This window comes from Pipistrellus kuhlii, unplaced genomic scaffold (assembly GCF_014108245.1).
Source record: "Pipistrellus kuhlii isolate mPipKuh1 unplaced genomic scaffold, mPipKuh1.p scaffold_m20_p_13, whole genome shotgun sequence".
In the NCBI taxonomy this organism is placed as follows: domain Eukaryota; kingdom Metazoa; phylum Chordata; class Mammalia; order Chiroptera; family Vespertilionidae; genus Pipistrellus; species Pipistrellus kuhlii.
The window spans coordinates 11831698-11857476 of NW_023425438.1; the positions used below are offsets into that span (position 1 = coordinate 11831698).

General features: G+C 57.2%; 1 protein-coding gene across 1 annotated transcript in view; it reads right to left on the minus strand.

The window, feature by feature from the left end:
* TOGARAM2 (TOG array regulator of axonemal microtubules 2) overlaps nt 1-23662 on the minus strand; it is a 30484-nt gene extending 6822 nt beyond the window's left edge. Inside the window, exons 1-15 of the mRNA XM_036434877.2 lie at nt 23284-23662; nt 22973-23184; nt 21834-22024; nt 20144-20190; nt 18896-19062; nt 15970-16120; nt 15540-15704; nt 12855-13005; nt 11696-11801; nt 10766-11001; nt 9826-9984; nt 5180-5297; nt 4685-4779; nt 3433-3625; nt 2121-2337 (exon numbers count right to left, since the gene is read on the minus strand). Coding sequence (XP_036290770.2) covers nt 2121-2337; nt 3433-3625; nt 4685-4779; nt 5180-5297; nt 9826-9984; nt 10766-11001; nt 11696-11801; nt 12855-13005; nt 15540-15704; nt 15970-16120; nt 18896-19062; nt 20144-20190; nt 21834-22024; nt 22973-23184; nt 23284-23662 — 2587 coding nt within the window. The remainder of the gene's footprint in view (nt 1-2120; nt 2338-3432; nt 3626-4684; nt 4780-5179; nt 5298-9825; nt 9985-10765; nt 11002-11695; nt 11802-12854; nt 13006-15539; nt 15705-15969; nt 16121-18895; nt 19063-20143; nt 20191-21833; nt 22025-22972; nt 23185-23283) is intronic.
* Nucleotides 23663-25779: the final 2117 nt, after the last annotated feature.

The following is a 25779-nucleotide window of genomic DNA, read 5'->3' on the forward strand; positions in this document are numbered from 1 at the left end:
CCAGGGATTTCCTGGACTCCTCCATCCCTCCAAAGCCAACCCCATTCCAGTCCAGCCTAGCCCCAACCCAGGGAGCAGAGAGGAAGACAGCTCCCCTCCCTCCCGCTTCCAGGCTCCCTGCACCCAGTCCCCGAGCTGATGGGCCAGAGGGGGCACCGTCAGCCACACGTGGGGACACCCTGTCGCCGGCGGAAATGAGGATTCTAGGTGTCCTCCTGGGAACTGCAACCTGCCTCCAGGTGTGGTCAGATCACCCATCCCCAGGGTGCCCGGCTCAGGTGCTTACAGCAGGGCCCCAAGGGGAGGAGACTTGAGTCTTGGGACAATGCGAGACACTAGCTTCTGCAGCCGGAAGCTGGCCCCATGGCAAGCCCAGAAAGGAAGAGGTAAATCTCCTCTCCCCAGACAAGGGTGCTTTCCTTTCCAAACAGCTAAAGCCCATTTTGCTTGGTGTAGGTTTTCCCAATAAATCCGGGGCCCGCGATGATTTACCAAGAGCCTCGGTTATTGGCAACAGCAATCTCACTTACCCACAGCAGCCCTGAGAACAAGCCATAATTTAGGGCTGGATTTATATTATTTGTTCTACAGCAACAAACCCAGCAAATCATAAATCCCCTCCGAGATGAAGGGGGGAAATTGACAATATTTATGAACCTGAGAGGCGGAGGAGGGCCTGGACAGGCGTTTGATTTGTAACTGAAACTTCTCCTGGAGGCTCCAGCCAAGGACATGGAGCTGGGCTCAGGCTAGGACATGAGGGGGAGGCGGGGGGAGGGGGTGGGCCAGGCCAGGTCCCAGCCTCACGGTGGGGGGGCTCTGTGCATGCTAAGGAGGGGACATCGCTCTGGGCTCATCAGAACAAACAGCAAGCAACGGGCAAACAGCAATGGCTCTCTTGCATCACGATGAGATTGGCTTGCGGAAACTCACGGCTCCACTCCTGGCTGGGATACAAGTCTAAGCATGAACTATTGTACATTCTCTAGTAAATCATCGTGGGCCCCGGGAGTTTTGACCTTGCACGTCAGCCTGTGTACCAGGTGCACTAAAAAGCACCTTCAAGTACTCTAAAAGGGACTGAGAACCGCAGTCTATGCACCAAAATGCCACCTGCTGTTCAAGGACCAAGTTGTGAAACCGCAAAGTTCCCTGGGAACTGGGAAGCTCCTGCCTTTCCTGACGCCTTTCCCATAGCTCCTTCCACCTTTTCTTTTCATTCCTCCCCAACCACACTCCAATGTCACTCCTCACCCCTCACACCAAACCCCTCACACCCGAAGCTCTGGCCCCAAACAGTGTTATTAAAAGGCAGCTCTTGGCTATTTCACCCTCAAAAAGCCCGTGGGAGCCGAAACCGGTTTGGCTCAGTGGATAGAGCATCGGACTGCTGAAGGGCCTCAGGTTCGATTCCGGTCAAGGGCATGTACATTGGTTGCGGGCACATCCCGGTAGGGGGTGTGCAGGAGGCAGCTGGTCGATGTTTCTCTCTCATTGATGTTTCTAACTCTCTATCCCTCTCTCTTCCTCTCTGTAAAAAATCAATAAAATAAAAAGTAAAAATTAAAAAAAGCTCGTGGGACCCCGGCCTGTCTCCTGCACCAGCCAACCAGGGTGGCCAGCCCTCCAGGCCACCTGCCCATCAGCTTGCTCCTCTCCAACAGGCTCACCCTGCGGTCTCACCAGCATCCATCCGCCTGGTCCCCATCCAGGCCACATTCTCTGCTACCCCGTCTACAACTGAGACCCATGCTTGACAGCTCTGCCCGGCTCCTTCCTGGCAATTCTGGCCCGTGTTCCCTTCCAGACCCCACCGGCCTTGGGCGAGTCGTCTACATCACGTGTGCTAACGGAGGCAAGTCTGCATCACCCCCACATCTCCCCCAGCTTCACCCTCTGAGACCCGCAGGCGGATGGGACATGGAAACGCTGCCAACCAAGAGCCTCACAGGCCCTGGGCCACTGGCCCGCGCCCTACCCAGCCTCGGAGAAAACGCTGAGCCCGTGCCTTTCTCCACTCTGCCGATTGCCAAGCAAGAAGGATGGGCCCAGCCCAGGGTGGCAGTCGGGGCGGAGCCAGCTGCCCACCGGAGCACGCAGGACCCCGGCAGGAGGCTCACCCAGACTCTCGACCATGGCGTCCAGGGCAGACACAGCGGCAGCAGAGATCCCCGGGTTCTTGGAGTTGAGGTTGTCCGCGACGGCGACGACGATGGAGAGCAGCATGGGGTGCAAGCTCTCCCCGAGGAGGGGGATCATCTTGGTGAGGGCCTCCAGCGCCCACTGGTTCACTTTCCTGTTGGAATCCTGAAGCCGTGGCGTGAACGCATCGAACACCTATCGAGAGAACAGAAGCCAAGAGCCCGTGGGAACCGGGCGGGCAGGAGTCCCAGCGCCCAGCCACCCACCTCGGCAGGGCGGCCCCCGTGGCCCTGTCAGGCGTCATCCAACCTGGGCCAGAGCTCTCCGGGCTCAGAGTGCGCCTCCTCAAAGGGGCGGGGGCGTAAAGGAGGGAAGAAGGACCCCACATGGAGCACTCGTGTGCCCAGTTTGAGAGCATCTCGTCAGGTGCCCTCACTCTCTTTTCTGGAATGATCTTCACAGCCCAGCAGGCCTGTGTTCTCCTCCTCGCTTCACCATTAAACACAAAAACTGAGTCAAAACCGGTTTGGCTCGGTGGATAGAGTGTCGGCCTAGACTCAAGGGACCCAGGTTCAATTCCGGTCAAGGGCATGTACCTTGGTTGCCGGCACATCCCCAGTAGGGGGTGTGCAGGAGGCAGCTGATCAATGTTTCTCTCCCATCCATGTTTCTAACTCTCTATCCCTTTCCCTTCCTCTCTGTAAAAAATCAACAAAATATATATTTTTTTAAAAAAAAGAAAAACTGAGGCTGAGAGCTGAAATCACTCGCCCAGATCACAGCCAGGAAGGAAGGAAGCCCAGCCTGCTGTTTCCATGCCTGTGTCTCAGCCACTGGCCATGAGGCTCGGCTCTCAGCAGCCTTGCTCCTGGAAGAAGCAGGCACCTGCTCTGGTTTCCAGCCTGTGCCTGCTCCTTGCCCATCCTGGCCCAGTCTCCTGACCAGCTACCTGCTCTGCCCCGAAACGTCATGCACACAGCTAGACTGGTAGTGCCCTTGGCTGTGGCACTTTCACTTCTGCCCTCTTCCCCCACAAATCTCCAAGAGGATGAGAGATGCCGGGACACCTCTGAGTGGTCCCAAGGTGCCTTCCAAGAGGCAGTGCCCTCATCCCTCCAGCCACTTCCAAGTCGTCTTAGAGCGTTACCAAGGCAACTGGCTAGCAAATGCTTGTTGGGCTCCCTTTTCCCTGAGGGGTCTGGCCAACGTCTAACCCCGTTCAGAGATTTCCAAACGAAGGTGCACCCATGGGGAGAGACGGGCAGGGAGGGCGGGGGAGGCAGCGCTCACCTGGACCAGGTTGGCGGTGATGAGCTCCGGCCTGGCCTGGCAGTGCTCAAGGAGCCGCCCCACACCTGCCACCCGAGACTGGTAGTCCTTGGCCTCCAGCAGCCGCGTCAGCTCCCGAAGCTGCTCCGCCATCTCCGAGCCTCCCCGCCTGGAGGAGCGCAGTTCCGCCAGCCTCGGGTCATTGGAGCTGAGCCTAAGCAGAAGGAGCATCTGACCTGGGCAGCCGGGGCATGGACACACCTTATCCCAGGGCCCCTCCCACAGGCGGGGGGCGGGGAGGGAATCTGGAAACCCCTTCCCTTCCCTTCCCTTCCCTTCCCTTCCCTTCCCTTCCCTTCCCTTCCCTTCCCTTCCCTTTTCTTCCTTTTCTTTCCCTTCCCTTCCCCTTTCTTCCCTTTCCTTTCCTTTCCTTTTCTTTTCAGTAGACAGGGGAAGAACAGAGAAGAAAGCTGGAGTGAGGGGGTGGGACGCATTTCATCTAAGAGTCGGGGAAGATCTTGCCAGAATCCTGCCCCCGGCTGTCTAGGCCCCGCTCAGTCCTCCGGTGACTGGGGGGATGTTAAGAAGTCCTGTTCTCTTAGGCGGGGAGCACATGCCCAACAAGTTCCAGCCAGAATGAGAGCGGCTCCATACAGAATGCCAGCCCCATCCCAGCTCAGAGGCTCGCTCTTCTGCGCTCATGCCTCTCACCCGAGTCCCACCGACACCATTCCGTGATTCATTCCTACACTCCGCCCTCTGTCTACTGAGTGCCAAGGCCTGGGCTGGGCGCTGAGAACAAGGAGATGAGAGGCGGTCTTGCCCGAAGGCAGCACAGCGAAGTCCGTGGCGGACAGAGGACTGACGGATGAGGACCTGTCCACCCAGAGGACGTGGGGACACAGAGTGTCAGATGGAGCCCCTGGGAGAGGTGGCAGGCGAGCTGGATCCCGTGGGATGTGGTGGAACGAGCGGGCATGCTCTGGGTGCGGACGGCCCAAACAGGCAAAGAACCAGCAGAAGCAAAGGCACAGCAGAGAGAGAGAAACGAAGGGGCAGGGAACCCAGCTGCTCTGGTCTGGCCCAGAGGCCACGTGGAGAGAGAGCAGGAGGCTAGTCGAGGAGAGAAGGGTGGCTTCCCTGGACTTTAAGAAGATGCGCTAAGGAGATCAGATGTGCCTTCCCAGGAGTTAGGCACAGGAGTGACTTTCAGATTGCTGCTGCCCCATCAGCATCTCGGAGGTGGAGCCCAGAGAGACAAGGGTGGCCGTACCCGTCCTCACCGGGCAGCCCGTTCTCACACGCGGGCAGGCTCCTCGACACCTTGTGGCCTCTGGCAGACGGCAGCTCACCGCTCTCTTCTAGGCCCTTGGAAAATGCACACAGCGTGAACCGGAAGGAGTCGCCTCTGGGGACGTGCCAGATACTCCAGCCCAGGCCTTAACCTCTCCCCTGGGAGGCCTCCCGGGCGCAGCTGAGCCTCCCAGAGCGCTGGTAGTCGGGGCCAAGTATTGGGGGTCAAGATGCCCATTTCACAGATGGAGAAGCGGAGGCCCAGGGAAGCTCAAGGGACACGGGCAGAGAGGGGCAGACCCAGGCTGAGTAGAGGACAAGGAAATCACGCTGACCTCGCCCAGCAGGAGTCCCAGGTGAAATAAAAGCCTCCGAGTGCAGCCCCTGCCCCCTGACCTGCGCCCCTTGACCTGCGTGAGGGCGGCCAGGCTCAGCTCCAGTCCCCACCCAACTCCCCTCACACCCACCGGCTCACCCGCTGCTTAATGGCCGCCATGACCTTCCGCAGGTCGTGAGATGGCAGTGACTGCTTCAGAAATGCATCAAACTTGGTGTTCGACATCAGGATGCTCACCATCTTCCGGCCGTAGAACCTGCCACAGGGCGAAGGGCAAGATGAGGAAACAGCCACAGAAACACATCGTAAAGTCACGTTACGACTTCACACAGCTTTCTAGTTATAGTAAGAGAGGTTTCAATACTTTTTCTAAGTATGATAATATTCTCTACTTAAAGGCTAGATTCATGCAAAAATAAACACCACTCCCATTACAGAAAAACACCACTATTACATTTTTGCATTTTCTTATCATCTTTTTCCAATTTTTTTAAACTGCTGTTTGAAATTTTTTATTTTTTTATTTTTTACAGAGTAAGGGAGAGAGATAGAGAGCTAGAAACATCGATGAGAAAGAAACATCGACCAGCTGCCTCTTGCACACACCCCCACTGGGGATGTGCCCGCAACCAATGTACATGCCCTTGACCTGAATCGAACCTGGGACCTTTCAGTCCGCAGACCGACGCTCTACCACTGAGCCAAACCGGTTTCGGCATCTTTTTCCAATTTAAATACATTTCATTGGTATCAGAATGTATATATTGTACAACTTGTGTACAACTTTTTTTCCTCCTCCATTAATTATCTTCCCATGTCATCCTTTTTAATGACTAGGATATTCCATTGGGTGGCTATACCAAACTTTTTCTAGTATGGGATATTTAGAAATCTGAGGAAAGGTGCAGTGGGGCAGACTAGGAGGAAGTGGCCAACACTTCCTGGTGATAGTGAATAGTGGTAGGTGGGGCAGGGAATCACGGAAGGCTTCCTGGAAGAGGTGATCTTTGGGTTAGGACTCAAAAGGTAAGTAGGAGCACACAAGTGGGCCAGGATTGGGGAGGAAATAGGAGAAGGGGGAAATTCTAGGATCCAACCCGACACATCAGAAGGCGTGTACCTGAAGGAAGGCAGGCAGGGCTGGACTCTGGAACAGAGTCCGCTGGAGAGGGGGTAGGACCAGTTTAGGGAGAGGGGGAGGAGTTGGACTGTAGCCCACATTCCCGGGGAAGCTAAGGGGGGTCCAATTTGCACTGTGAGCAGTGTGGAGGATGGATCTTTGAGGACAAGGCTAGGGTCGGAGCCAATTTGGGGGCCACTTTGGGGGCCACTCTACCAGTCCAGACAAGAGAGGACCCAGGCCTGGGGCGAGGCGGTGGAGGGGGGGTAGGAAGGCGTGATCAGATCCCAGAGCCGCCACGGACGTTGAAACTGCGGGACGTGGCAGTTGTCTGGAGGTAGAGCATGAGACACTGAAAATGGCCCTATTTTGCTCAACTAAGACTTTATTGATGGTAAAATGCACCGTTGACTTATTTTCCACTGAGGAAAAACAGGAAAGGGAAACACTGGCCACGCTGGCTGCCCTCGATGATGCTCCCTCCTCACGGGATCTCAGAAACAGAAGGGAGCGGTAGGTAAGGGGAGCGCGACGTACTTGCTGGTGGCTTTGCAAGAAGATGTGGAATTTTGGTCATTCCTTCGGTGACGAATGTTTGCATTAATGTCTAATTTATATCCCACCGCTCTATTTCCATGCCTTCCCTTATATGCAATAACTTTCCACTTCGATGCCAAGGAATAGTATGATATTTCTAACAGCAATTAAACTCAATAATTCCCCACGGAGCATCCACAATGACTTCTTAAAATAAATATGAAAGGCTAGCAAGCAAAGAAAGCCTCTTAGTGTCGTTCCTACGGCGCGGATTTTAATTCAAAGGTTCCTACCATGAGCAGCAATGACCAAGTGTGCAAATGTGCAGATAGTAAAACCTGGGTCCTAATTGCTCCCTGGCCAATAACGGTGAGCTATTGTAAGATATTAAAATGTGGGGAGGAAATGTGTGTCTTAGAATCAATGAAGTATGAAATTCCCCTGTTCTGCATCTCAGACGACTCAGTAAATAACAGTGACTTTTAACAACAGAAGGAAGAAGCAGGCTTGGGGCGAGGGCCGTGGGTTCATTTAGGAGCACTTTGCACCTGAAGACGGCAGCTGGGCATCCTGGCGAGGGTCCCTGTGGAGGCAGCAGAGACAGGCCCTGAGAGGGCGTGGGCTGGAGCCAGAGGGTGGGAAGCAGCGGAGTCTCCTGTGGTGGGAGCCACCGGAAGAGGTGGCACCATTCAGAGAAAGTCACACGACGGGGACAGGGACTAGACACTCCTGTGGCCACCGACATTCCGAGGGCAGGGAGGGTGGGAAATGGCCACAGAGGGACAGGGAGCAGGTGCCGGGGGAGCCGAGAAGCCTACGGTTCCAGGAAGGGAAGGCACGTGCAGTCAGCACGATCCAATGTGAAGGGAAGGTCAGAGAGAGGGGGCGTTGGGTCTGGAGACGTGTTAGATGTTGATTTCCATCCCCCAGGGCAGCTAACGCAAACCGCCCAAACCTCCTCTTCCCCGACAGCATTGCTCACGTCAGTAACACGTAGCACCGTTCACCCGGCTGTTTGTTTACAAACCTCAGTGGCACCTCTGCCCCTTCTTCGAAAGCCAACCTCCTGTGGGCTCGGCCCTAACCCTAAGCCCGTGGTCGGCAAACTCATTAGTCAACAGAGCCAAATATCAACAGGACAACGATTGCAATTTCTTTTGAGAGCCAACTTTTTTAAATATAAACTTCTTCTTCTAATGCCCCTTCTTCAAAATAGACTCGCCCAGGCCGTGGTATTTTGTGGAAGAACCACACTCAAGAGGCCAAAGAGCCGCACGTGGCTCGCGAGCCGCAGTTTGCCAACCACAGCCCCAGCCCCATCCACCTCCCTGCTCGCAGCAGTCACAAGCTCCTCTTGCCTGGCCTTGGGGTAGCCTTCAGTCTGGCACCCCCTCCTCCATCCAGGCTCCACCCCCTCCACCATCCATGCTCCACTATCAATGCTCCAATGAGCAGCCAGGGTGCTTGCTTCCTCGTTTCTTAGTAAAAGGCTAGCAAGCATATAAAGACACTCTCAAACTAGTAAGGGGTAAAAAAAAAAAAAAAAAAAAGCACTCTGCACTGAGCTGGCACTGTTACCCATTAGATCAATAAAAATTAGAGACCCTGGGTGGACCCAGCACCTCTGGGGCTGTACCATGCGGGGTGCAGTCTGCAGACATGGCGGCAGCAGGCTGTGAGCTGAGTGTGATTGACTGGACCCCCACCCTGGGTTTGAAAGCCAATCAATCCGAGCCCATCACTCTCCTGCTTAGCATCGCCTAACCGCCTCACATTCCCACTGAAAACTCCTCCAGTGGCTCCCGGTCACACACAAAGCAAAACCTCCACCCCTGCCAAAACCAGTTTGGCTCAGTGGTAGAGCATCGGTCTGCGGACTGAAAAGTCCCGGGTTTGATTCCGGTCAAGGGCATGTACATTGGTTGCGGGCACATCCCCGGTAGGGGGTGTGCAGGAGGCAGCTGGTCGATGTTTCTCTCTCATCCACGTTTTTAGATCTCTATCTCTCTCCCTTCCTCTCTGTAAAAAAATCAATAAAATATATATATATTTTAAAGAATCTATTAAAAAAAAAAACAAAAAAAAAAAACCTCCACCCCTGACTGTGGCCTGGGAGGCCCTCCTGGGCAGGGCCCTGCCCCCTCAGCCTCATCGCCCACACTGCCTGCCACTCCCGTGCCCCACCCAGCCGGGCCCGGTCTCCCATGAACGCCCAGCTTAGTCCCATCCAGGGGCCTCGGTACCATTTCCTTTGCCTGGGACACTCCCACCCCAGATCCTCAAAGACCAAGCTCTCAGTTCAAATGTCTCCCTTTAGAAGGATGCCCCCAACTCTCAGTCTAACATAGCCCCACCCCGTTCTCCATGACATCTTGTTTTTTCCTTCTTTACCCCTTATCTGCACCTAAAGTCACCATAACTATGTGTTTGTTGATGGTTCGTGCATCCCACTAAGAGATAAACTCCAAGAAGACAGCTGAGGCATAGTTTTTCTTATTCACGGTCATCGCCAGAATAATGAAGAGTGCTCATTAATGATCTCTTGAAAAAATGAATACAGCCCTAACCAGTTGGGCTCAGTGGATAGAGCATCGGCCTGTGGACTGAAAGGTCCCAGGTTCGATTCCAATCAAGGGCATGTACCTTGGTTGCGGGCACATCCCCAGTGGGAGGTGTGCAGGAGGCAGCTGATCGATGTTTCTAACTCTCTATCCCTCCTCCTTCCTCTCTGTAAAAAAATCAATAATATATATACATATATATATATATATATATATATGTATGTATATATATATATATATATATATATTTTTTTTTTTTTTTTTAATGAATTCAGAGTATTGACAGAGAAGGGAGCTGAGGTGGGGCAAGAAGAAGAGAGAGGTCGCTGTGCCTGGAGAGAGAAGGAAGGCGGACAGTGGGCGTGGGAGTGCTGACCATTCCCTGAGCAGCCTGGCTGTGACGACGGGGAGACGGGACGGCTGTAAGGAAAGGACACCGCTCCATCCGCCCATCTGTCCCTCCCCATGACCCCGGGGAAGTGAGCTGTGCGGGTCAGGGCTGGCTGGTTGCCCCATCTGCCCTGCACGGGCCCGGTCGGCGGTGCCCGGGCCCTGCCCTGCCTCACCTGGTGTCCTGGTTGGAGTCCTGGGCCAGCCTGACCAGGTTGCGCAGCAGCATGTCCGTGCTGTCCCTGCTGCCCGAGAGGAGCCTGTCGGCGCCGATCTGCTCCAGCACGGCCGCCAGGTGCTCGGCGGTGCACCTCCGCACGGCGGGGTTTCTGTGGCTGAGAGGACACAGCGAGCCAGGGACTCAGCCGAGGAAGGGGAGGGGGTCCCCGCACTGGCCCACAGGGTCCTACAGTTGTGCATCCATGTTCCACGCCAGGATGGGCCCCCACTTCTGTCCCGTGTGGACGGAGGCGAAGAGCAGACCCTTCCTGACAATGGAACTAGATTGACAACCACCACAGGGGGACAGGCGAGGACGAGAGAAGCCCCTGGTGTCCCCTGGAGACGCCTGTGCCCGCCGCTCTCTGCCTTCCCGCCTCACAGCCTGCCTGTGTCTAAATCGGGGTCGGGGAACTTTTTCTCTGCCAAGGGCCATTTGGATGTTTCTAACATCACTTGTGGGCCGCACCACATTATCAGCTTCGCATTTTTGCTGCTGTATTTGGCCAAGCATTTAATTAACTCACCCCAATGCCTGGGCAGGGCCAGACCAAACGATTTCATGGGCCTCATAAGGCCCACAGGCCGGATGCTCCCCACCCCCATCCTAAATGCTCAAGTCCCTTTTTCTCCACCAAGAAAGCCCCCCCCGCCATCGGCATCTCTGCCTTCCCGGCCCCCAGGCAGACCTAGGCGCTCCAGGGGAGCACTGCCCCTGTCCCGGGAGGCACAGGCCTCATCCCCTGGCTCCAGAGGCGTGACACCCCACCAGGAGCTCCCCCAGCTACACGTGTGAAGCCGTCCCCCTCCTCTCCCGCCCCATGCCTCTCTCCTCCCCTCCCCTCCCCTTCCTGGGCCATTCTCACCCCTCCCCTCGGACAACTGGCCGCCACGTACTAGATGCCCGCAGAGGTGAGGGCCGCCAGGGACCGGGCGGGGGTCACGTGCTCCACCATGGCCCCCAGGGAGCGGTTGGCCGCCCTCTGGATGAACTCGCTGGTGTTGCCCACCCTCTGCAGCAGGCAGCGGGCCACCTCCTCCGCCTCCTGGTCCATGTTCTTCTTCAGGGCCCGGAAGAGGCCTCCCAGGACGCCGATGGCCAAGCGGGACACCCTGGAGCGGAGGTTGGTGACCTCGGGGAGAGATGGGAGAGGATCCACACTGCCGGACCCCGTCAGGGGCTCCAAGAATGGCCACTGCACCCCCTCCCGGGCCTCCACCCTCTCCCCAGGCCTGGGCCTCCTGGGCTGCAGCAGCTCTGGGCAATAGTTTGTCCCATTTTAAAAAACCTGATTGCTGTGGTTACCGTCCTAATGACGAATTCCATCATTACCATCGGACATTTGTACCACAGTCTTCCGAGCACTTTTATAAAGAATGTTCAACTGGATCTTCACAAGGTCCCCCACTGGAACCACCTACTCCCAAGGGGTTGGGGGGGCCGTGGCCTCCATCTGCGATGAGACACATCTTATTGCCCAGCAGGGCCCGGCCACGCCCGGCCCTAGCCCAGCGCCGAAGCTGAGAGAAAGGGCTTGAGAAATGTTACGACCACCCTGAGGTTGGACACTCCATCCCTCCACTGGCATTTTGAGTAAAAGGACAATGCAGGCCGGCGGCATAGAAATAAGGAAAGCCCGGGCCTCAGTTTTCTAATCTGAGAAATGGGTGGCTACCTCCCACCTCCGTGGCTGATGCCCCTGTTCCAAGGGGCCGTGGCTTCTCCGTGGCTGCTCCGTGACCCGCCGTGGGCAGCAGCCCCAGGGAAGGGGGACCGGCTGGGGGCGGGCAGGGGGCCCGGGACACGGGCTGTCTGGGAGGCCTCACCTCTCCAGTCACCGCCAAGGACACGTCGTGCAGCCTCCCGGCGAGGACCTGGGGGTGCCAGGCTGCCAGGCGCTGGACGCTCACCAGGCCCTTCTCCTTCCGGTGCCTGAGGACCAAGCCCAGGCCGGTCACAGGCAGGCGGGGCGGGCGGAGCCCCGCGCCCTCCGCCGACCAGGGCACCACACCGCCACCCTCTCCACACCCCAGTGCTTCCTGCTGGCACACCCAGGCTGACCGCTTCTGTTTTTAAATATGTTTTTGTAGATTTTTTTTTTTTTGAGAGAGAAAATGGGACAGGGATAGAGGAGATAGACCACATGTGTCAAACACAAGGCCCGCGGGCCAAATCCGTCCCGCCAGGCCTTGCAATGTGGCCCGCACCGCGCTGTCATCACTGCACTCCGCTGCGTTTCCATCACAATGACAGTTTATGACTGTTCAGTAAACCATTCGGCCCGCGATTTAGGCTGGATTTTAGATTTTGGCCCCTTCTCTGATTGAGTTCGACACCCCTAAGATAGACACTCCAGTGAGAGAGAGAAACATCACCAATCTCCTGCGTGGCCCCTACTGGGAATGGAGCCAGCAAACCAGGCACCTGCCCTGACCGGGAATGGAACCAGTGACCTCTTGGTTCATGGGTCAGAGCTTAACCACTGAGCCTCACAGGCCAGGCCAGTAAAAGCCATTTTATGGGACCCCTGGCTCAACGTCCCCAAGAGGGAAGCCCACCCCAGGACCAGGAGCACCACACCTGTGACAAGCTGGTACTTGACCATGAGGACAGAAGACGGGAGGGCTTCCCGCAAATGCTCTGGACCCCGAGTCACGGCGCTGCTCAGGACTAAGAACCTGTCCACAGGCACAGGGGTAGGAACTGGGAGCAGGGTGGCTTCACTTAGAGAAATGAAGGGCTGTGGCCTTTCTAAGGGCTCCTAACGTGTTGGAGAGCCACATTTACGCCTGCCATGCCTGGCCCTGGTGCGCCATGGAGCAGTATAGTGAGCTGTTGGAGGTCACAGGGCACACACACGCACACGCACACGCACCTCCCTCCACGGGACCGGGCCCCAGCAGTGGGAGAGGTGGGGGGGGTGGCAGCAGCCATTCTGCAGCTCTCCCCTGGCCACCACGCGTGAAGGGGAAGGTGTCGCCTCACCAGTCACTGCTGTCGAGGCACCGGAGGGCGTCCATCAGCCCCAGTTCCGGGTTCGAGAAAGGCCTCAGTTCTTCAAAGGCCCGAAGATCCATCTCCTCCTCTTCTTCCCACTCAGGGGACCCGAACGTTAGCACCGCGGGTAACGAGTTAGCTGCACTCACAGGCGAGAAATGAGGGCGTTTTTACCAGAGGACCCAGGCCCTACCTGCAGCACTGAGCCCCCCTCCCCGGGTGGGTGGGTGGGTGAGCGGGCGTCAGGGAGAGACGCCCAGACTTCCCCGGAGCCACACAGACTTCCCAACTCCACCTCTCCTTGAGTTTTCCATCCCTGCCTTTGCCAACCTGTTATGACACACAAGCTTGCCTGTGATATGCCTCTTGATGCCATCTGATTGAACCCATGGCATGCACCTCCAATCCCTCCCTCTCTGGGCTTGGGGTGAGGCCAGTAAGTCCATCAAGGAATGACTCAACAACTCCCTGTGGCATCACTCTAACCTCGCACCCACCCCTGAGCCTGTGCTATCAGCCTCCCCACCCCCCACTCTCTACCCCTCTGAGGCTGCCCAAGGGCAGGGACGTGATCGGAGGCAGAGGCCAGAGGAAGCAGGGACAATGAAGGCAGCCGGGCACCTGCACGGTCCAGCTGTGGCCACACTTGCAGGGACTGACCATAAGCAGGGATGTTGTTTAGAAAACAGGTCATGTTCTCTAGGCTCTCCTTCCTCGGGGGCAGATGCTAGAATCCTCAGCTCCTACAAGGGAAGCATCTATCTGGTCCAATGCAGGAATTGCATAGTTGTGGCATCAGAGCCCAGAGAAGTTGGCACCCCAACCCCACCCCCCAGTCCCCTTCCCTGCCGACAGCCCCTCAGCTCCTGTGCCAGCCGAGCCCGGATGGGAAGGACTCAGAACCCAGAGCTCTCACTGCCACACTGACGCCACCCCCTCCGGCATGCTATTGGCTCTGGTGCACCCAGGAGGTCCCGGGCAAACCTCTTCTCCACTCTACGTTGGCACAAGAGTCATCAGCCAAAGTCTTAGTCCCGAGGGGCCACCATCCCCGTGCATGACCTTGGATGACCTTGAGACTCTGGGTCTCAGTTCTGCTGTATAAAATGAGTAGGGTGGGTTGGATAGAGTACTCTTTCCCAAGTATCAACCATTCAGTGACCACTTTCCTGGCGGGTTGTTTTTTGTTGTTGTTGTTGTTGTTGTTGTTTTTGCCATATCTCTTAATCACCTATACTTACAATATATTGTTATGGTATTTTTCTCCAAATAAACCCCTTTTCAAATCCTACATAAGTTTATTTTAAAGGGAAATTTATATCACTACCGTAATTGGTAAACTAATATCATTTGTCACAAAATTATGGTCTATGCTCACAGCAAAACTAAAAGAACGTTCTAAACTCTAGAATAAAATTGCAGCCAGCTTCCCATGTCTCAAGCCTGGAAAGAGATCTCTACTTAAAAGGAGATTTTTATTTTTTTTTCCCCTACCCGGTTTGGCTCAGTGGATAGAGCATCAGACTGCGGACTGAAAGTTCCCAGGTTCGATTCCAGTCAAGGGCACATGCCCAGGTTGCGTGCTCGATTCCCAGTAGGGGGTATGCAGGAGGCAGCCAATCAATGATTCTCTCTTCATTGATGCTTCTATCTCTCCCTCTCCTTTCCTCTCTAAGATCATTAAAAATACATTTTAAAATAAATTAATATATAAAATAAAAGGATATTTGCAAGCCTTAAAAACATGCTCAAGACTAGCACCAAACGAAGACTTCCTGCTTGCTGAACGAACAGATAGAAAGGGAAGGGGAAAGGAAGTGGGTCAACATTACTCCAGGCACATAGACGCTGCTCTGCTCTCCCATCCATGTCCCCCCACGCCCCGCACTCACAGACACTCTGAGCCAAACATCCCTCAGCGGCACATTCTTTCTGAGTGAAATCTCATGTGAACACAAAAGGGCGAGGCAGAACAGATGTTCCCCTGGAGCCGTGGTCGGCAAACTGTGGCTCTCGAGCCACATGCGGCTCTTTGGCCCCTTGAGTGTGGCTCTCCCACAAAATACCACGGCCTGGGCAAGTCTATGTTGAAGAAGTGGCGTTAGAAGAAGTTTAAGTTTGAAAAATTTGGCTCTCAAAAGAAATTGCAATGGTTATACTGTTGCTATTGTTGATGTTTGGTTCTGTTGGCTAATGAGTTTGCCGACCCCTGCCCTGGGGGAATGGGGACAGAGCCTCCTGCCCCTTGACCCCTTCCTGAACTTCCCAGAGAACCTTTGGGTCCTCCGATCCCGTCTGCACCCAGCACTGTCCAGCCCTGGCATCTTATGAGGCAACATGCAGGACCCCCAGGCCTTCCCAGAACCCTCTCCTGTTCTTCCTGGTGTGTCCAGCTACTTCCAGGGATGCTATTTCCCAGCATCCATGGTCTAGGACATGTCACTCAGGCTGGTCATACCTGTCTAGCCATCACAGCTCCAGTGGCGATACCCCGGGGGGGTCCCAGCCCGGCCCATAGATGCTTTTGACTCCCAGACTTTGTTCCTCTCTCTGGGGGGAGGGCCACCCCTGCGCTAACATGGGCAGCCAGGTCCGCCTCTGCCATGCCCACGGAATCCCAAGGCAGCCCAGTGAGAGGGGCACGTGCCCCCCACCAGCCGGTCTGGGCCCCACCTGAAGCATGGCGGGCGAAGCGGGGCTCCTGCTTGCTGACGGGGATGCTGGGCAGTGAGGCCCGGCTGGCTCGCTTCCTCAGGACGACGCCGGTGGTGTGTCTGCGGGGGCTGCTTGTCCCGGTGGGCACGGACAGGGTCCCCCTGCCCCGGAGGGGAAGGAGGCCTGGGGGGGAGAGGAAGTCCTAGGATGGAGCCGGTTCTGTCTGATCCCCGATTCCAGCGCCCTCCTTTGGAAATGGGCCCAAGAGCGTGCTACCAGACAGCAGCTGTGGTTCCCTGTCCAGTCTCTCATCCAGGAGAGGATGGGGAGGGGGGGCGGAGGTGCAGGGGGGTGCGGGGGGGAGAGACTGTAGCAGCCTCTCTTTGGGCCAAAGATGTTGGCCACAAAGTCCCCAAGCCTGAGGGAATCCTGCCCCGGGGACCAGTACCTTCCTTCATCGAGGTTCTCCGGGCACTCAGGCCCTGGGCTGTGAGCTCCCTCGTGCTCCCTGGCTCCTCCACCCCCTGGACCGGCTCCATCTCCTTCTTCTGCTTCAACCGCATCGTCTCCTGGGCGGACTTGGAGATAGTGACCTGGATCTGGCACGAGGTCAAGGCAAACTCCATTACCTTTGGGGACCCAACTGGGCTTTCTAGGCCTTCATTCATTCAAGCGTGTGCCAATCACTGTTCTGGGAATAAACAAAATGGCAAGGTCGTGCTTCCAGGGTGCTTCCATGGAGTGGGGAGGCCAGGGGACAAAGAACAAGCAGGCCGGTCTCTACCGCCTCTAACGCCAGGCACTGCATGCCAACAGGAAATGAGGGGCAGAGGGCGACGGGCTTCTGCCTTGGCAGAGGGCCCAGGGGACTCACTGAGGAGGCCAAGAGTAGGCAGCGACATCCATGAGAGCAGGGAGCAGGCCATGCAGTGTTCGGAGCAGAGAGAACAGCGAATGTGGAGGCCCTAAGGCTGGAGTGCGCTGGGCATGCTGGGAGCAGTGAGGAGGATCCTGGTTGGAGCATCCAAGTCAGAGGATGCTGGGCCACCAGCAGGAGGCGGCGGGTGGGGCAGGAGTGAGTGCGCTGGCTCTGTGGTCCATGCCCAGGACCTAGGCTTTTCCTCTGCATGACACAGTGAGTGGCTGGAGTTCTGAGCAGAGGATGACGTGATCTGACTCCCACTGGGGGTGGGGCTCTAAGAGTTGTTTTGTGTAACTTATTTGGAAATGATTTAACACTCACAAGAAGTTGCAAAAATAGCGAGAGATCTCATGTATTGGGGTGATGGGCTTGCACGAGGGTAGCAGGATGGCAGCTGGCTGGATCTGGACTGTTTCAAAGTGGAGCCCACTGCTCTTGCTGATGCGTGAGGTGAGTGATGAGAGAGAGAGGAGGCAAGGATGGGCCCAATGTTTTTGGGTGGATCAGCTGGGCTGCTGGAGTCGTCTTTTACTGCCACCCACCATAGAAGATAAGTATCTCTCTCTCTCTCTCTCTCTCTCTCTCTCTCTCTCTCTCTCTCTCTCTCAGGTTATATATAATATATAATTTATATAATAATATAGGTCATATATATTATATATACTAGAGACTCAGTGAACAATTTCATGCACAGGTGGGGGCCAGCCAGAGGGAGGGATTGCAGGAGGTTGGCCAGCTTGCCCCGCCCACTTTGGACTGGTTGGCTGGCTGCAGCGCACATCATAGCGATCAGTCATTCCAGTCACTCTGGACACTTGGCTTTTATATACTTAGATAATTTCACTGCTACTTGACGTCAGGGGAAGGTCTGGGCTGGGTGGGGCATTTGGATGTCCTCTGGCATATAGATGGCCCTGAATGCCATACAGGTCATGGGGTCAGTACAAATGGATACGAGGCCAGAAGTCTGAGCTCTAGGGGCCTCCAGCCTGCAGAGGTCAGGGGTGTGAAGAGGGTCCGGCAAAGATGGACTAGGAAGGAGCTGCCTTTGAGGGAGGCATAGAGCCAAAGAAGAAGCCAATCCCTGGCCTCCAACCCCAGGAGGGAACCCAAGTAGGACAAGCTGCCAACGGGTCAAGTTAAAAGAGGACAGTGATGTGCCACACCTGGGACAGGAGTGGTCCTCAGTGGCCTGAACATGGGCAATTTTGGGGATGGGGGTTGGGGAGATGCGGCGGACTCGGGAAAGAATGGTTTTGGCTTTGTTTTATTTTGCCAAGAGCAGGCAGCGACATCCATGAGGGCTGGGAGCAAGCCATGCAGCATTCAGAGCAGAGGGAACAGCGAAAGCTGCAGCACTGAGGCTGGGGTGCGCTGGGCATGCTGGGAGCAGTGAGGATCTGGGAGCAGTGAAGGTGAAAGAAATAACAGAGAGCGAAGACGCCAATAGGAGTGATCCAATTTCAAGGAGGATATTGTTTGTGCACAGAAGGAACAAAATGTTAGAGCTGGAATGTCAGATGGACTGAGTTGGAACTACAGGAGACAGTTGGCGAGTGAGGGGGCTGCTTGAACTTGAGATGCCGGTGGGGGTGAAGTTATTGGCAGTGCCAAGGGCTACCAAGTGTGACCATGAGAGTGAGTGGCCACGGTGAGGTGGAGGATGAGGTCACTTCATAATATATGATTTATATAATAATATAGGTCATATATATTATTATAGGTCATATATAATGTATGACCTATACTGAGTCATTCTTCCTTTGTTTCACGGAGTCACCCTCGCTGGTGTGGAAGGACTGTGGCCTGGACCTGACCCCCACCATCCCTGGATCCCAGACCTAACATAGCACCCAGCAGGCCTTGGAGCTATGTTCATGGCACTTCTGTATCTCTCAAAGAAGGAGCACCAGCCCCCATACAGTGACTCTCCCAGCTTTACTGAATTCACTCGGGGAAGAGAATCATCTGGGCCAAGGTCACCTTCTAAGTGCAAGCCATTTGTCAGCCTGTCAAGCACAGCCTTTGGCTGATCTGTCTCCGTCAGCTGCCTCTCGCCTGCTATCTTGGGTTCTGGCTCAGATTACTCGGCTTGGGGCACCTAAGTCCGTCTGTACTCTCCTCCACATCCTGTTTCCCTCAGAACCAGGTGTGACCTGCTCCTGCCCTCCCTCCCTCCCTCCCATCCTCCCTACCTTCCTGCTGCCCTCAGCTCCCCACTGTACTCTTCCCTTCACCTAGACCCCCTCACCCTTTTCTCTCGTTTCTCTTCCTCAGCCTTCTCCCAGGCCCTCTGCAGGTTCTCGCCTCACGTACTAGGGGCAGCTGCCTCAAGGTTCTTCTTTGCTTTCCTCAAGTGGACCCACGTGGTACATTTTAGAAACACGCTTGCATTCAGCCAGGTGTCCACCCTGACCCCGACCTCCTCCTCCTCCTCTCAATTTTCAGATACCTTGGTGCTGCTCTCCTTCAGTTCCCCTTCGTTTATCAAGCGCTGGGCTTCCTCGGCATGGCTGGCGGAAAAGGCTGTCGGCGCAGGAGCAGACTGAGATGAAGACGGAGCAGGCTTCTCTGGGGCAGCAGACCTGCCTTTGACGTGTGGGGCCAAAGGTGTTGGCTCTGAGGAGTCAAGAACAAGAACAGAACTGAGGCCTGGCCAGGGTGGCTCAGTGGCTGAGCATCAACCCATGAACCAAGAGGTCCTGGTTTCCGTTCCCAGGTCAGGGCTCATGCCCTGGTTGTAGGCTCAGTACCCACTAGGGGGCGTGCAGGAGGCAGTCGATGGATGATGTTTCTCATCGATGTTTTTATCTATCCCGCTCTCTTCCTCTCTCTCTAAAAATCAATAAAAACATTAAAAAAAAAAAAAAAAAAAAAGAAGAAGAAGAAGAAAAAAAAGAATGGAGCAGCAGCAGTCCCTTTGGAAGCCTGGAGGCTCTATGACCCTGCGATTGTGGTAACATTTACTGCCTAAGCCCTCCACCCTCAGGTCTTCTGCCCAACACTGCTTGGGTGGAGAAAGGCCCAAGTGAAATGTACTCTACAGAGATGCACTGACAGGCTGTCCGAAGATTAATGTTCTCCTCCTTTCATTCATCCATTCACTTATCCCTTCATTCGCTCATTCAATAACCACTACACACCTTATTCTAATACTAGAGGCCCAGTGCACAAGATTCATGCACGGCAGGGGCGTGTGAAGGTGCAGGGAGGTCCCCTCAGCCCAACCTGCATCCTCTCCAATCCAGGACGGCTTGGGGGATGTCTGACTGCCGGTTGCCTCCCTTCCAGCATTGGACTCTATTCCCCTGACCCTGGCCCCTCCTGGCTAACTGGAGGGGTTAACTTCTCCCCTCCTCTGGCGAGGAATGCTCTCCCCCCCTGATCACACAGGGCAGGGCAGCCTTGCCAGGTGTCAGGAGGCAGCTTGGGAGCCACGGCTCTGAGTACAGGGGGATGGGCTGGCTGCTTCCACACTCAGAGACCAGGAGATGGTTCCGTAAGGCAGCACCCCATTTCTAGCTGGTCGCCATGAAGCTACACGCCCTGGTGCCAGCTGACATCAGCATTCCCGTCCGGGGAATGAGGGGCTTGGGACCAACAGCTCTCAGGTCTCCTCTGGTCCTAATTCCGACCCCAGGACCCAGCCCAGGAACCCGAGCTTCAGTGACAAGTGGGTGTGCACAGGGACAGTACATACCCAGAGGTTTAGGGGTCTTTTCCTGAGGCCCACTCTCCCGAGGCAATCTTAAAAGAATGGAGGAGAGAAAAGAACCATGAGCGAGAGGTTGTGGGGCCTGGGTAGGCAGCTCGAGGACAGGGTGGCAGCGAGGGGGACACTGTGCAGGGGGGTGGAGGGTGCCCTGTAAAGAGAGGGCCCAGGGGTTCAAAGCTGTAGCTCGTTCTGCAAACTTAACCGGGCGTCCCAACACAGCTCTGAGCCCACTGCCGGCTGCACAGGCTTGGATTCCCCGGAAGCCAGTCCACACGGAGTCTGCTCCGTCCTGAAGGAAGCCCGGCCCTGCAGGTTCCTGCAGCAGCGAAGTACATCTCCCAGCTCAGAGAAGACTGGGCTCAAGGCCCCCAAACTGCCCCACTCATGAGAGCTTAACCCCTACACTCCCCGTCGCCTGTGAGTAATGCTCATCCCTGCACCCGGGGGAGGCCCAGCTCGAGCCTGGCCCTGGGGAGACCTCGGGCAGAGCGGGCCATGTGGACGTCACCCACGCCCACGGAGCCTTGGAAGCCACCACACCGATAGGATGCCAGGGAGGGAAGGGAAGGAGACGGGAGCCAGGGCCCTGGGACAAACTTCAGGAACAGCCAAGTTTAAGGTGGAAGAGAGAGGGCACAACGGAAGCTGCCGGGAAGGCGGAGAGCAGGCATAGAGTGAGCCCCGAGGAGAGCTCAAGGGCATCAAGCTCCAGCGATGCAGAGCGAGGAGCAATGGGATGAACGGAGAGGCCTCTGGCCCAGAGCCAGAGAGTCACTCTGGTCATTCCAGCCCCCAGACTGCCCCTCAGGGGGCGGGGCCAGATGTGGGAGCAGGAGAGGAGGGGTGTGTCTGGTGCTGAGGGCCTGGAGGGCGGAGGAGCCCCCCACTGAGTGAGAGTCCAGAGCAAGCTCTGGCCCAGGAGCAGGTCCACAGACAGGCCCACACTCCAGCCGGGTTGGGGACATGGGTACAGACAGGGGTCGGCAGCGGGGGAAACACAGAGCGAAGAGCTTGAGAGCAGAGGGAGAATTCAGGATGTCAGGCTCCAGAGAAATGGGAGAGAACTACGTCAGCAGGGTCTCTCTCTCTCTTGCTCGCTCTCTCTCTCTCTCTCTCTCTCTCTCACACACACACACACACACATGCTCCGATGTCAGCCTGGACTGACCACACGGATGTGCCTGCCCATGTGCAGGACACTCCATAAACTCCCCCTCCTTACAGCCCAGAGACCCTCCACCCCGCTGGTCCACAGCCTTCTTGGATATGAAGACCCTTTCAAAGTTCTGTAGCCTTACCCTCCCTCCCACACTGCCTCAAACTCATAAGCTTATATCTTTAATATCCACCTAGTAAGAGAATCCATAATAGCAAAGAGCCTCCTTGCAATTGAGCTTTAAAATCCTGTGTATCTGAGTCATGACTGCAGCAACCTCACACCAGGAAACTGGCGGGGGACAGAGGCTGAGGCACTGGGGGGCGTCAGGTCAGAGCGGGGTCGCGGGGCTGCAGGCTCCCCAGGTGTGTGGCTCACGGTGGGGGGCGCTGCTCCTCACACGCCTGGGCCCCCAGAGCTCTGCTCTGGCAGGGGGTCCAGCCGTGGGGACCCCAAGCAGATCTCGGGGGGATAGAAGGAGAACGGCCTGCCAGGAGCTTTTGACTTAGGGCTGCTTACCGTGTGGAGGGGGCCCCCGGGCCCACGAGGACATCCGGGCCTGGGGGCAGGAGGCTGGGCAGGGAGCCACGGGTGCAGGAGGCGGTCCCAACGGGCACCCCCGCCTTCGGGATGGGCGGGATCACCATGCCCCCCGGGGGCTGGTGCATCTTCTGGTCACTGCAGTGCAGGTACTGCCGGGAGGTGTGCGTCTGGGAGCAGAGGGGGAGGAAGGTCTGGTCCACAGACACACGGGCCCGGGACACTCCCCTCCGGGCCCCTCGCCCCGGGCGGCCCCTGCCTGCGGGAGCCCCCTGGGCGGGCGGCAGTGCCCGGGAGTGGCTCCAGTTTCTCTCCCCGGCCACTTGAGCCCGGGAAGCTCCTTGTTCCCTCACCACTCCAGGCAACAAGCCTGGCAAGGGGTCCCTCATCCCTGCTCCAACCCCTTTTCTTCCTCTCGTTTTCCTCATTCTAAAAAATCCCAGAGCACCAGGGCTGGGAGGGACCTTCTCACGTATCTGGTCCAGCCCCCTCTTTTCATAGACGTGCACCCTGGGGCCCAGGGCGGGATGGGACTTGGCCACGGTCACACAGCCGACCAGGAGCAGAGCAGAAACCAGAGCCCAGACTGCCGAGTCCTCAGCCCGCACTCTTCCCTCGGCCACGCGCCCCAGGCTGACTCGGGAAGGGCCAGAGGGGGCGGGTTCGGGAGCCTTTAGACCCAGGAGGCCTGGGGCCCCCAAGTGACAGCCAGGAGCTCAGGGACTCGGGGGAGCCTCAGGGCTCCAGCTGCAATGGTGTTGGGCACTGGAGGGGGGAATAAGAGGGGGACCCAAGCCCCTTCCCACCCCGAGGGCCGCACCTGGGAAAGGTGACCAGACCTCCCAATTTTTAATAATTTGTCTCGCGTCCCGCGGCGTTTTAAAAATAGTCCCGATTTTTGGAAAGAATCTTTTAATCCTTTTGAACTTTTTTTAAAACACCACAGGATGCGGGCACGGGACAAATTGCTAAAAATCGGGACTGTCCCGCCAAAAGCGGGACGTCGGTGACCTGACACCTGGGAGCCCTCCGGAGAAGCGCTGGGCTCGGGAAAAGGGGGGGGGGGGGAGGAAGGGTGGAAGGGAAGAGACAAGGATGGAGGGCAGGCGAGTCCTTACCGCCTGGGCGCCGGGGCGCCTCTCCCGGGGCCCCGGGCTGCCCCCGGGCTGGTCCGCGCCCCTCTCCGTGGCTGCGCCGGCCTCGGGGGTGGTGAGGGCGCTCTCGATGGGAGGCATGGGCCTGGGCAGCCTCAGCAGCCTCTGAGAGGTGGCCCGGGGGATGCCACCCCCGGGGGCCACTCCTCTGGGGCCGCCCCCAGCATCCAGAGGGGCTGTATGGGGCACAGGGGGGATAAGTCAGTCCCAGGAGCTCAGAGCGTGGGGGTAACTCAGAGGCGGGCCCCGAGCGGGTGGGCAGGACCCAGGCTCACCCTGGGACGAGGCCGCCAAGCCCTCCGAGAGCCTCCTCTTCTTGAGCTTGTCCTTGATCTGGGTGGTGTCCCGGGCCACACTGCTGGCCTCTGACTCCAGCGAAGGGAGGGGCCCCGGAGGGTGGGGTTCCTGGGACGGGGCCCCCAGGTCCCCGGGGTGGCCATTCCTCGCCGGCCAGCCCTTCGGGGGAGCGTCCGGCATGAGGCTGCCAGGGTCCCCATGTCCGCGCGGGAGCTGCGAGGGCGCCTCCAGCAGGACGCTGGGCGCTGGCTGCAGGGAAGCTGGGGGGACAGAGGCAGGAGCGGCCTGGCACCCAGAGCCCAGGGCGGCGCCGCTTCCCCGGAGCAGACAGCCATCTGCCCCGTGAGTCCCGTCCATCCTGCTGGGCCCCCTGGGTTCCTTCATTCACTCAGCGTAAGGTGGCCAGACGTCCCGCTTTTGGGGGGACAGTCCCGATTTTGAACCCACGAGACAAGGCGTGCGGGGCCTGCTCCATACGGCTGTTGCTCTTTGTTTCTTGTAACGTGTTTCCTCCGAGCGAATCACTTGGCCGGTTTGCGGCAGAGCCCTGAGAACACGTGGTCACACTGGAGCAGCACCTCCGGGAGGTTTCAAAACCGTCTGAACCTTGTTCTTTCTTAGGCAGCAAAGCACCTTCACCATATTGCTCCAAACAGAATTGTTACCTCTTCACACACACACACACAAACACGTGCGCGCACGCACACACGTGCACACACACGTGCACACGTGTACACACACATACAAACACATGCGTGCACACGTGTACAGACACATGCAAACACACGCGTGCACACGCATGCACACGTGTGCTCACAGGCACACACACGTGCACATGCACGCCGAGTGTTCTTTTTCTTTAGGGTCTTCGAGTGCACATTACCCCAGTGTAAGATTGCCCCCGGCAGAGCCCTCTGGCAGTCTGTGCAGGAATAAAGCACAGGGAAGACCTGGTCTAGTTTACATCCCACCGTGTGAACCAGGCTTTATCGCTAATGGGCGTGCAATGCACGGGAGAATAAGATCTGCTCTCAAGTGAGTTCGTTGCAGGTGAGATGTGAGACGCGTCCGGAGGCACCTTACCTGGGGGGGCAGCATCGCGGTTGCCCATGCCCTGGGCAGAGGAGGCGCCGGGAGGTTGTCCAGAGGCAGCGATGACTTTCTGGGCCAGGAGGAAGGTCCTCGAGGGTCCAAGGCCCCCAACCTGCAGCATGCAGGGCCCTGTGGCGGGCGGGCAGAGAGTCAGCGCACGGGTAACCATGCTTCTTACACCCACACACCTGCTTTGCCTGTGGCTCCAACAGGGACACCTCAGGGTCTAGGGATGGTGGGGAGTGGAATCATCACAGGGAGCTGACCCTGGGCCTCTCCATCAGCTGCTGCCGAGCATCCTGACGTCAGGATGCAGGTCGGCTGGTGACCCTGCATCCTGGTGGCACCTCCCAGGACCCAGCCCGTGTTGTCTTTCGGGGCGTCCTATCTCTGCCTGCCGAAGCTCTGGCCCTCATTCTCACCCGCACTGCCCAGCCAGCCTCCGGCCCTCGCAGCCATGTCATCATCCTGCGCTGACCACTGGACCACCCAAGCCTCCTCCCAGACCCCCTTCAACCTCCGGGGTCAGTCATCAGATCCTGTCCTCAGTCTGACTTCTTTCTATGTGACAAGGGTCTCACCGCAGACTGTGTGGCTTTACCCAGGTTTATACAATAAATTCTTGGCTGAGATCATGGTGAGCCACTCTCACCCTGACAGGCAGGGAGATGGGAGGCCAGAGCTGATCAGAGAGAAAATCAGGGGCCAAGCCACGCCTACACCTACCAGGCCACCACCACTCCTCCAAGGGGCTCCCTCGAGATGGCCTCTGGGTACCGGCAGGATGCAGCGCCAGCTCCCTCCGCTGAGCAGGGACACCCAGCTCAGGAACTGGGAGAGCCTGCCCTCCATCCAGAAGCCAGACCGTCCCCAGCCCCGCCCTGGCCCCAAAGGCACAGCGGCTCCTAGCAACCCTCCGGGCCAGGCCGCACAGAGGTCCACCAGCCCTCCCAGGCCTCCCCACCACTGCGGCTCAGGAAATGTCCTCCCACCCGGGGAGAGGACCCTCCGTCTGCTGACTCTGGGGATAGGATTGGCCACATGGTCGTGACAAGTGGCCAGGAATGTCTCTGAGACACACACTTCTCCCAGCAAGATGTTGGAAGATCCCCCCGGCAGGTCCCAACACCCCGGCCCTGCCCCGGAGAGATGGGACTGGACCCTGCCCCTGCCCCTGCCCCTGCCCCTGCCCCGGTGAACTGGGACTGGACCCTGCCCCTGCCCCCATGAGCTGGGACAGGCAAGAGACGGGTGAGGCAGCTGCCCAGAATGTGCCAGGAGAGGACAGACCACCCACTGAATCAGAGCCAACAAGCTGGAGTCGGGCCCTGGGGACAGAGGCCCCACAACCGCCTGCTACCCCCCTGAGCAGAGTGGAGCCT